At 41.4% G+C, this 11,887-nt stretch overlaps 1 protein-coding gene across 2 annotated transcripts; it reads right to left on the bottom strand.

Moving 5' to 3' along the window:
• Positions 1 to 1,102: 1,102 nt before the first annotated feature.
• tox4b (TOX high mobility group box family member 4 b) lies at positions 1,103 to 11,550 on the bottom strand. 2 transcript variants are annotated; one of them, XM_041779867.1, is made up of 9 exons: positions 11,438 to 11,550; positions 6,446 to 6,514; positions 5,973 to 6,260; positions 5,630 to 5,890; positions 5,068 to 5,391; positions 4,878 to 4,958; positions 4,113 to 4,742; positions 3,868 to 4,022; positions 1,103 to 1,683 (listed from the first exon to the last, which is right to left on the bottom strand). In XM_041779867.1, the coding sequence occupies exons 1-9, from the start codon at positions 11,441 to 11,443 to the stop codon at positions 1,626 to 1,628; spliced, it is 1,872 nt and encodes a 623-aa protein (XP_041635801.1). In that variant the 5' UTR covers positions 11,444 to 11,550; the 3' UTR covers positions 1,103 to 1,625. The 2 variants fall into 2 exon arrangements, with proteins under 2 accessions (XP_041635801.1, XP_041635800.1); XM_041779866.1 differs by lacking the exon at positions 11,438 to 11,550 and adding an exon at positions 8,218 to 9,572.
• Positions 11,551 to 11,887: the final 337 nt, after the last annotated feature.

The following is an 11,887-nucleotide window of genomic DNA, read 5'->3' as shown; positions in this document are numbered from 1 at the left end:
GCAGTCTTCCTCGTGATTGTGGTTGTGTGTACTGAACTAGAGTGAGAGAATGAAGGCTCAGGAAATGTTTGCATTTGAACTTTTCCACAATATTTTAATATTCAGATAGTGGATTTTTGAGTTTTATGAGCTTTGCCTCATTATTATACATCATAAAAATGTGACATTTTAACATGTGTAAACTTTTCAGAGCCACTGTATTTAAATAGTTCTACAATGAAACCTACAACTCAATACATAACAGACATAACTCAAGGCTTTAGGGAAAGGTTTTTGGTTTAAGGCCGTTACAGAACCTTTAGTCTCACCTCAGTTTAAAACTTCACCGGATAAAAGGAAAAATATAACTTTAAAAGCTTTTTCTCTGAAATGAAGGGCCTTAAATTTCTTGTGTATGCCCCTCCAAAATCATCTGTTTTTTCTCTTTGGGCTTTGTATTAAAGAAAAGACAAAAAAATAAAAGCCACTCCACTTTTTTATGAGGCCAAAATGTGATTCAAAAATGTATATTAAAACATAAAATATTTTATTTCACAATTACAAACATTTCCAGGATATCTACAATCAACCAGCGTGATCACTGCATCATTTCATTGGACTGTGAATGGTTTGATTTCTGAAATCAAAGCTCGTTTCCTCCAGACCTGAAAGCAGACCGTTAAATAAAAACACTGTTATGTTTCAAAGTAAAGCTCTGACACTGTATTCCCTTTCCTCTTACTGATGTACTGTTGAAGCTGGTGTTTATTTCATTCATATATTTTCTTCTTTTTTCCTCAAACACCACAATTAATCACAAATGTTTGCCACAGAACAAAAAATGCACCACATTTTTAAAAAGCTCGGGGTTTTTCAGAAGGAGATGAAAACTGAGAAAAGTTAGAGCCTTTTTCTTTCCTGAATTTTAGCACCTGTTTGGAAAGATTTCAGTAAAACCTTTTGACTAATGCTAGTTTGTTTTCTTCAACTGGCTTATTAAGGTAACAAAGCTGCATGTACACTCAACATTCACCATCTCTGACGTCTCAAAACAGTCTTTAAGACTATGTGCTTTGTCCAGTTGTTGCTCATCTGTACCTTAAAGAAACAACTGACCCGTCTATGAGAGAAAGTATTTTTTTTCAGGTTTCATTCACATCTGTCAATCCATGATGTAACAGTAAAAAGAAGAGAAAACACATAAGAATTGGAATTATTTAAATAAAATGACATGAATTCATGTGGAAGGTCATGATTTCCTGCACTTTTCTCTTTTTTATAACAATTAAAAACACCAGGAGTCCATAAAAATGATCTGTTATATATATTCATATAAAGTCTGTTGAAAGAGATGATCATTGGGGAAGTTTGAGGGAAGCAGGGTGTAGTCCTCGTCATTATTCCGTCCTCACTGTGAGACGAGACTCCTGCTGTAGAAAGTTTAAGGGTGCCAGGGAGTTTAATCGATCATAGAAAAAAAGCTTCAAACACGTTCCCTGCAGCTCTGTCCTCTTTGTTCTTCTCATGATTGAACAAACCGTAATGTGCCGATACCTGAGCCTCGTCATTTATTCCTCTGTTATTAGTATTTTCATCTTTGTCCTTTCTCCTCTTAGTGTAGCAGTCCTCTTCGGTTTATTTATCCCCTATGTGACGGTGGTGGAGTTTCGCCCTCGGATGGCGCACCAGGCCATGAACACTTCTCTGTAGAGGAGAAACAACAAAGAACAGAGACTAGTTTGATTTGTATCTAAATATGAAAATGTTTAAACTGAGTTGATGGCACTTTAAAACATGATAAAAAAGCTTTTTTTATGTATGTGTGGTGGACTTCTATGCCTTTATTTTCAGACAGGACAGTGAAAAAGGATTTGCCCCCTTCCCGATTTCTTTTTTTCCTGCGTATTTGTCTTACTTAAAAAGTTTCACATCCTTGAAAAGACTTTATCACTGGACAAATGATGATTTAATTTAGTAAGGGAAAAACTCCACCCAAAACTACCAGGCCCTATGTACAAAAAGTCATGGCCTTCTAAACCTTATGACTGGTTGTTCCATCCTTGGCAGCAACAGCTTGGCAATGAATCTTTCACATTGCTGTGGAGGAATCTTCTATGTAGAATTGTTTTATTTCAGCCACACTGGATGGTTCCCCATCATGACCAGCAACTCAATTGCATTCAAGTCCAGACTTTGACTAGGTCACTCCAAAATTTTCACTTTTTTTCTTAACAAGGATCAATTGGAGGGCAAGACTGGTGCCAGCAGCCGCGATAAACCCAGCTCCAATAGCGTATCCTAAAGTCACTGCAGTTTAAAAGCTCGTAGTTGGATCCGCCGCGAGGTGAGCTACAATCTGTCCCAGCCCCTGCCTCTCTGCACCCCTTGATGCTCTTAGCTGAGTGTCCTGCAGGGTCTGAAGCATTTACTGTGAAAAAAATAGTGTTCAAAGCAGACCTGGTCGCCTGAATACTGCAGCTAGGAATAAGGGAATAGGACTCATTCTATTTTGCGGGTTTTCTCTCTGAACTGGGGCCATGATTAAGAGGGACAGCAGGGGGCATTCGTATTGTGCCACTAGAGGTGAAATTCTTGGACCGGCACAAGACGGACAAAAGCGTTTGCCAAGAATTAAGTTGAGGACACACTACTAGATTTTTCTGCCAGATTTTACCCATGATTCCAAGTTGGGAAAAGTCTGCACCAGTCTGCACTCGCTGGGCACAGTCTGCATGGCTAGTTGGCACAAAAATCTGTTAGTTTGAGGGGAACAGACCCAGCCAGACCTCAGCTGTATTTAAACTTTTTTTTTTTAGCTGTGTACACTGATTACTGACCCAACTGCAAACATGTTTTGCCAACAGCCAATAAAAAAGAGAGGGTTGGGCACAGGAAATAGTTTTCTCGCCCTCGCTTTCAGCTGTTAGTTGGTTCGACCAATCATGTATTCTGTGATCCCTCATCAGGCGCAGTTGTTAGGTGTGTGATCTCCAGTCTTGCAGTCGTCATACATTAATCTGCTGAAACCAGTCTGTCATTATGGATGCCTAGTCTGGTCAAAATCTGTGAAGGCTGTGAAAGTTGTGTAGTGTCTCCCCAGCTTTAGTCATTCAAGGGTGAACTTGCTGGTGTTTGGGATCATTGTCCTGCTGCATAACCCAAGTGTGCTTGAGCTAGAGGTCACAAACTGATGGCCAGATGTTCACCTTCAGAACTTCCTGGTACAGACCAGAATTTACAGTTCCATCAATTATGACATGTGGTCCAGGTCCTGAAGCAGCAAAGCAGCCCCAGACCATCACACTAGCACCACCATGTTTGAAACGCTATTAGTTATACTATGGTTGTAATTGAACGCACAACTTCCAAAAAGTTGTCTCGTCAGTCAGAAGTCTTTTAGGGTTTTTTTTTGTTGTTGTTGTTTTTTTTTTTTGGCAAATGTGAGATAAGCCTTTGTGTTCTTTTTGGTCAGCAGTGGTTTTGGCCTTGGAGCTCTCCCATCTCAACCTTGAAAAGCAGATGGATTCACTCTTTTCCTGGTTAGAAAGTGACAAGACCAATCAGCGTCGAAGAGCTGTATTTTCAGGTGCAGTCTCGGGAGTCGTGACGTAAGCAAGCAGAGACAAGAGGCCGGTGCAATTATGGTGGAAGAGATTAGCGTGGATGATGCTAAAGTATTAGTTTTATCAGAATTTGACAACAAGACAGGTTCTTCTGAGGGAATTTTTTGAGTCAACAGGTCTGGTAATAAGCAGGCCTGGGTGTGGCTAGTGAAATTGAACTTAGCTTTTGTGGCACTGCAAGTATATTTAGACTTAAGTTCATTAAAACTAAAGTAGACGGAGAAGCATTGTCCATTTTAATAAATAGTAAATGTTGTGAATGTACCTGCAGTGTGAGGCGACGCACTCGTTGCTGCAGTACTCTTTGTCCCAGTCCTCACTCTCCACAGCTGGCTTGTTGCAGCCGGCACGTACGCACATGTTCTGACTAGCAGTGGAGGTCATGTTGGGGATGGGGGCCACGTTCACTTCCACCTCCATCTGATGAAACATAAAGACAAATGAACACATTTTATCTCAGTGACAGTGAACCCAACAGAAAGGAGAGTAAAGTGAGAGTTTGAGCCTCACCCCTTCTTCTGCCTCAGCCACTTCCTCTCCTCCCGCCTCCACATCTCCCGATCGTCCCACCTTCACCGTCACACGAGACGTTGGCGTGTCACCTGATGACGTCACAATGATCGCTGCGTTTGCATCTGACTGTCTCGCCGACGGGACAACTTTGATCTGCAGTGGGGGTGGCGCCGTAGCGGCGGCTGCTCCTCCTCCCCGAGGTTTGGCCTGAAGAGGGGGCGGCGCCTGAGCGTGCACCATCTGCTGCAGCCGAGGAGGAGGTGGCGTGCTCTGCATCTGCTGCAGAGGTGGAGGCTGACGCGGTGAGGAGGCTGGTGTGGCTGTAACGGACACGCCTCCAGAGGGCAGCGGCGTCTGCTTGATGATGATCTTGGTGACAGTGGGGGGGTTCTGAGGGGCTGGCGGAGGTTGGGGTTTGATGGCACCAGTGCGGGAGCGTGTGGTGACCTGAGGGAGGTCCAGGATGATGTTGGAGGTACAGATGTTGGTGATGGTGTTCTCCTCGGGGTTGTAGTGCTGAGAGCGGGTGGTGCGAGTGGTCAGGGTGGGGGCTGCTGGAGCTGTAACCACAGGGGCTGGGGCCGGAGGAGGAGGTGACGGGGAAGTGTCCATGACTTCAATAGACGCCTAGACAGGACAAAAAGAAATCATGTCAGTGCATTTTGTCTGACAAGCACTAAAAAGTAAAAGCCAGTCTGTTTACAAGCTGAAATAAATCTATTCTGCCTCCTTTTAAAGTTTAACAAACAGAAAACCTCTCACCTGGGAAAACTGTCCGTCTCTGTACTCTGCCAGTGCCTTCAAGTAATCCTTTTTTGCTGCTTCATTTTTCCTCTTGTAAACCTAAAAAGAAATTAAAACATTCTTTAAATGAGGCTGTTAAAACTTTCACTGTATGTCGAAATAAAGCATGTACTTGTACTTATCAAAAATGTCAATAACTCTTCCTCACTTGTTTCTGCTCCTCCCCGAGGCTGTCCCACATGGAGGCCACGATCTTTGACACCTCTCCGAATGTGGCGTTGGGATTTTGTCCTTTAATGGCTGCCTGCGTGTCCCTGAAGAACAGAGCGTAGGCCGACACAGGTTTCTGAGGCTCGTTTGGGTCTTTCTTCGGCCTCTTCCCCTTCTTCACGCCGCTTGCTCCACCTTTCCGTCCGACAGCTGGAGAGACGCTCGAGGCCGGAGTGGAGAGTGGGGACTCGGACAGAGAGGGGTCGAGGGAGATGACAGCAGGGGATACCGCTAGAGAGACGGGGGACTCGACCAGGACGCTCTGGGTGGAGAAAGAGTAATGTGGGAAGAAATCATTTGAACCTTGGCCACCCAACCAAAAATCTCCAGTTTTATCATATTCTGAGCTTCTTTAGGACTGTGATGTTTATTTTTTCTCACTAATTAGTAAAAAAATACATTAAAAGTAGCTAAAAAGAGCAAAAACAAGCTTAAAACTTCCCAGTTCAAACTGTCACGGATGATATTTTGAGATTTACTAATCAAGTTTTGAGACCAACCCTTCTAAAGTCGTCCATGTCGTCGTCCTGCAGCGAGCTGGTGGGTGATGCAGTGGCCGACAGTGGGTGTTCAGGCGACTGGGAGCGCTGCAAAATGTTCCCTCCTCCAAGGCCGAGCCCCAGCTGAGCACTGAGCTCTGATTGGTCGATTGTAGTCAGCTGGTTGGAGCCCAGCAGGCCCTGGCTCATGTCGCCCAATGGAACGTCGATGGTGACCGGCGACGAGCTGCTAAACTGAGAGCCGATTGGATGGCCGAGGTCCTGGGAGCAGAGAAATTCAGAGAGAAATTCAAACCCAATTTCGATGCTTCTGGGAGAAATTTAAACGTCCCACCCTCCTCACCATCCCCAGTGACGAGCCCAGCAGAGCGCTCCCTCCTGACTGGTTCATAACACCCAAACTCAGGTGCTCCAGCCCCTGTGAGGGCGTGTTGTCAAAGGTGGAGGCGAACGAGGGGTCGTCCCCTTCCACCACAGCGTTCCCAGGGACCACCACGCTGTCGGAGGGGCCAGTGTCCGACAGCTCCCCGAAATGTGACACCACATCAGACACGGTGAGAGCCGAGTCCGGGTCCAGAGAGATCGGGGGGATCTCGAACTCCTCATCACCGAGGCTGGGAGTGTGGAAAGTCTGGAGGGGTAAATAGAAAAGAAGAAGGAACAACAAGAAATTTAAAAAGGAAGAAAGAGTAAAAGCACATCTGCTCTTAAGACTATGAATGTACAGAAACATATGATTTAATCCTGGGTTACTGCAAAACTCCTGTTTTAAGAGCTAAATCATGAGCCATGAAATCAGTGCAGTTAAAGACGTACTTCTGAAGAGGAGAGGAAGGGATGGCTGGACCCGGAGATCGTCAGGTAGTTGTCACTTCCTCCAGGGAACTGAAACACAAACAGGTACACAAGTAGAAGAAATGATTGGCTTGAGGAAATGTCTTTGAGATATATTACTCATGTTTTCCATTCTTTTTGACATCAACACAGAGTTTTCACAATACAAGATAAAGGTGGTGGTTTAAAACTGATTGTCCCCTCTTGATTTCAGTCAATAAAAGCCTGATTATGTGATGGTTCTAAAGACTATCTTGACCAATTTTCTTGTGGTGTAGGTCAGTTAAGAGTGCTCGTTCCATCCCAGACAGTCTAGCTGCAGACCTCGCTTGCAGACTGTCCATCTGAGACGCCATACATCTCAGAACAGAAATACCCACTAAAACATTCAATATAAAATCAGATGAAAACCTAAGTTTAAGATTAGGGTAAGAGTTAGGGTAACACAATACCAAAAGTTGAAAGTCAAAAACCTGACCAGCAAAATCTGATTACAAAATGTTTACTAAAGCTGAGTAAACAGTCTGCGTGTAGGAAAAAAAGCCTGTCCTCCATGAAGACAGTCTGACCCAGCAAGTGTGGCTTAAGTAGCGCCATTAGCTGTATGGGCTACATAGCTAAATGGCTACTAAGCTCACAAAGCAGATATGTAAGGTATGTTTACTTTTTCTGTGTAGCTTAGTTATCTTTAGCTTTAGCTAGTTTGCTAAAGCTCATGTTGCTAGAGCTAACTTAGCTACACTGGCTCATATAGTAACATTAATTACATAGCTGGTGTAGCTATGCCAGCTTTAGCTAAGCTCACAAGGTAGCAACGTAAGCTATGTATCTACATAGCTAAGTTAGCTTTAGCTAAGGTTGCTAAAGCTCAGGTTGCAAAAGCTAACTTAGCTGCATTGGTTTAGGTAGCAGCGTTTGTTATGTAGCTAATGTAGCTATGTTAGCTTTAGCTAAAGCTAACATAGCTAAGGCGAGCTTCTAAAACTTTTTCTAAAACAGGTTGACGCATAATTTAATCCTGAATTAGAGCTTTCCCTTTTTCATTTAGGAATTGTTGCTTGGTCTGTTATGTTTGCAATGTGTTTATTTCATGAATGTAACTGCCAGACATTGGTCATGAATAAAGCTGAATTTTAGAGAAAAATCTTAAACTGGGAACATGTACTGGCAAATTACAGCTCTCCCTTTCTGAAATATACGATGTCTCAGATGAATGGTATGAGAGAGCGGCTGTCAAAGATGTACGGTCTGCAGTCAGACCCCCTCCTCTGATCTGCTTGTAAGATAATCAATATCATAAAAATTAAACATGTTCAACTTTCACCATCGCAAATCATGTTAGGTGGCAGGAGCGCTGAAGATAACCAAGCAGACACGAGCAAGATTAGTATGTGGAACAGAGTAAAACCCAATAAGGAAGCAAGCTGGCTTAAGGAGGAAGCACAACAAACCCAGCCATGACAATAGTAAAGTATAAAGCTTAAACAAGTTATGTTCACGGTTCTAACATCTTTGCACCATTTAAAAAAGACACATGGACACAGGTATCGACTGTTAAAGAATATTGAAAAAGGTATAACTGAACAATCCCCATCCCTAAGGTCACTATAGAGCCTACTTTTTGGATCCTGGGTAAGCAGGCTGAACACCACAGCTCTAAACTGAAATAAAATGTGGCACTGAGAAAGGTCCAATGACATCTATATAGTGAGGTTACATATTTAAAGCTTTCTCCATTCATTAGAGAGAGTCACCTTGTTGTCAGTGTCAAATCCATTGAATGACTGCGGATCCAGGAACTCTGGGTCTCCGTCGTGCTGTCCTGTTCCGTCCGTTAAATCCGAATAAAAATTCAGGTCCATCTTTTCAACCGGGCCTCATATGTCAGCTATGAGGCCCCTCTTTAACGATATGTTGCGCAATTAACTGAAAATCCCCTTATTTGTACCTGTGCTTTGAATGATGTGGCGTCAAAGTCGTTTCAGACTCTGCTCAAATGACACACAAACCGCTAAATCCAGAGTCTGAATTATCTGTAACGTTATTTTCTCATCCACACTTGCAGCTTTTGCGCAGATGTTGGGCTAGCTCACGCGTCTAAAACGGAGCATGTGTACGCAAGCGACCGTGCCAAAAATAACCCGTCTGCTAGCTCGAGGTAACGTGGCTGTTACCGGTCTTTATTGCTGACTTGTCCTACCACGGTTTAGCTTTAGCTGGCTTTGACGCAAGGCTGCGCTGCTCCTCACTCCAACAACAGACGCCAGGCGCCCGTTTGTCTGACGGTCCGCAGACGTAACATTAAATAAACAGTGGGAACCGACAGGCAGAGCTCGGTAGGTTTAACGGACCGTTGGCGCTGCTTTGTAGGTCACGGTAACTCTAATAATCGCTATTTAACTGTCTGACAGAGAAGGAAGGCAGACTGAATGCCCGTTTGCTCGCTTCGTGTTGGCCCGGGCCAGGCTGCTCAATCGATCCCGAGCTAAGGATCAAAGAAGGGTAAAGCTACAGGAAGACGGCGCCGGATGTGAGGCGTCTTTGCTTTCAAAATAATTTATCAACCCTGTGGATTTCATTAAATATCTAAATTGAGACCTAAATTTCACACACAATAAATACACAAACGTAATTTGCAATTAATGTCTAAAATAGAACTTTAATTTCACAAGCACCCTCACCTTGCTTACCTGCACTTTGTTTATACTGAAGCTCACATACTAAAAGACAGCTTACTGGGGTTAAATGCCTCACCTCATAGGCACATTTGACCAGGTTAATGTAAACAATCTTAAATTATCATAATAACTTCATGTAAATATGCTGCATCCTTGCATATTTTACACATCTGATCATGTCTAGTCAGCATTCTTGCACCCATTGCACATCTTGCAACCATACTATCAAAGCACATGAACTTGCACATACTAGGGCTGGGAAATTAATTTAAATGTAGATTATATTGAAATATGTCCTACTGCAATTTTGAAATCATAGAAGGTGCTGAAGAGATGCTATGAACTGCACATCAAATAAAAATTGAAGTGTCATTTTAAAAAAATTTTTTGCAAAAAAAAATCCAGTTTCTCTTTTTTATATACAGTGCTTAACAAATTTATTAGACCACCTGTCATATTTGTCTCAAAGACCATCCAAGGTCATGAAGTGCTTTAATGCGGACTCTTTCATTTTCAGTGAGCTCTCCACGTTTTACCATTTTGAACAGGAATGAGGAATTTCAAACTGAATTCACCCAAATTTGAGCTGGCTCACTGGGCTTCTCTGAGAAGTCAGACGTTAATCAAGCATAACATTCAACCACTTAAACTCATTTTTATGTTCATGAATGCAAGTAAATAACTATAACATGACATATTAATCAAGAAATATTAATGTGATTTACTATTTTTTCTGTTTTTTGTAAATCAGTAGATTTGAAAGTTCGTGGATAACAATAATAATTATATTTTAGCATTAAAAATATCATTTCAGTTAAAGAGCTTCTACATATTGGTGTATTAACCATTGCAGAAACATCAAAAATGGTTTTGGTAATTACCAGTGCTGTTAATTTAGGGCAGCTGTGGTATAAACCTTACTTTGGTCAGGGTTAGGGTGGTCTAATAAATTTGTTAAGCACTGTGTATATTTTTGTAATCAAAAGGAGAATCACACAAAAATAATTTCCTCAAATACAAAAGTTCATATTGAATTTGCAACTTGATTTACAATAGTGTTGGGTCCATTATTATTTTGTGCATTAACAACAGCTAATGTTCATCTGATTAAAACAATTTTGTTTGGTAATGACACAAATTAACTTTGTTGTCGGGACAAAATGGAAAATCTTTTCGTTGTAAATTAATCAAAGAAACTGAAGGGGGCTGATTCAAAGATAGCCACATTGAACCAAAGAGAACTAAATGTTTCACTTTTAGAAACAGAAAGACTAATTCCACCAAGAACCAGTCAGCACGACGGAGATCCAGAATTGCTGGATCTGCAGTTATTCAATAGATTTGACACTAACAACAAAATGACTCTCTCTGATGAATGGAGAAAGCTTTAAATATGTAACCTCACTGTTTGGATGTCATTACACGTTTCTCAGTGTCACATTTGATTTCAGTTTAGTGCTGTGGTGTTCAGCCTGCTTATTCAGGGGACAAATTAACATCTTTTGATAAAAATGATTAGTTTTCAGTGGGTTTTTAAAAAACTGCGGTAAAAACAGATCAAGATTTAGATGTCGTAATACAGATATAGCTACTCCTCTTTAAAAAAAAAACAGTTGGATTTTATTTTGAAGGCGTTGACAGGAAGCTACGTTATCACAACCTTCCCAGTACAACCCCAACAGAAAATCGAATTTACATTTTAACAATTAAATGTAAGTCTTTGATACATTCTGCCTGTGACAATTCGTTTACCTGAAACATATAAATAGTCTTTGAGACTATTTTTGACATTTAAAGGAAATCAGACGATTATTTTAACCGTATGACAGCTTATCTTACCTACCTCCTGATCTGGGCAATGGTTCCGTCCAATAAAATCCTTTAGTAAAGTACTTACTGAGATTTAGGACCATATATATATTTCGAGTAAAAAGCGTTCGTTAAAGCGATTAAAGTTAAATAATTTGGTCAAATACCTGATGTCGTAAGGTCGGATGATAGCCTCAATCGCTTTACGCGAGAAGTGTGCGATTATTTAATTTAAAGAAAAAGCAAAAATTATTTTGAAACGAGATTTCTTTTTTAAAGAACAAATGACATCTAAAGGGGGGAGTAATTTCGTTTGAATTAACTGTACTAAAACGGATTAATGAAACACTTGTATCATACACTCGTAACAAGGCCGTCATTGTTGTGTTTGTGACAACCAAAAGATATGTTGTTGTTAACCGGCAGCTTCGAAGACATATGTGTTACTTTTATTACATCAAAAGTTTCTAATGCCAACTACTCTTACCTCCATGCTCACCCCCGAAATGTGATTACTTTTTTGTGTTTATCCCACTTTGGCAAGTGAACTTCGGCCAGAATAGATTTCCTCAAATATCACACGGCACCGGCTTCCGGATTGTACGTACAAATGGAAGTGACATCATCACGCAACACTATGGACATGTCGTCATTCCATAATGAATGTTCGCTAATTTTGCATCTTTCTCCCCTGCTCTTCTGTCTACAAAAATGTGTATTTTGGAATTTAGAAGTGACATGTTAGGATAAAAACAGTTTTAAAAAAATTATCAGCGCCCTTCTGTAATTTCATCTGTTTAACTCGGCAAAATGTTGAACACGTTTAATATTTATGACTTCTACAGTGATTACGATAGTCCTCTAGGCAGATCAGAGAGGAACAATCACTCTAGACAAATAAACACAGAAGGAAAATCTGTCAAGATAATCTTTACAA

This window comes from Cheilinus undulatus, linkage group 22, assembly GCF_018320785.1.
Source record: "Cheilinus undulatus linkage group 22, ASM1832078v1, whole genome shotgun sequence".
Classification (NCBI taxonomy): domain Eukaryota; kingdom Metazoa; phylum Chordata; class Actinopteri; order Labriformes; family Labridae; genus Cheilinus; species Cheilinus undulatus.
This window is presented reverse-complemented; position numbering and strand designations above follow the sequence as displayed.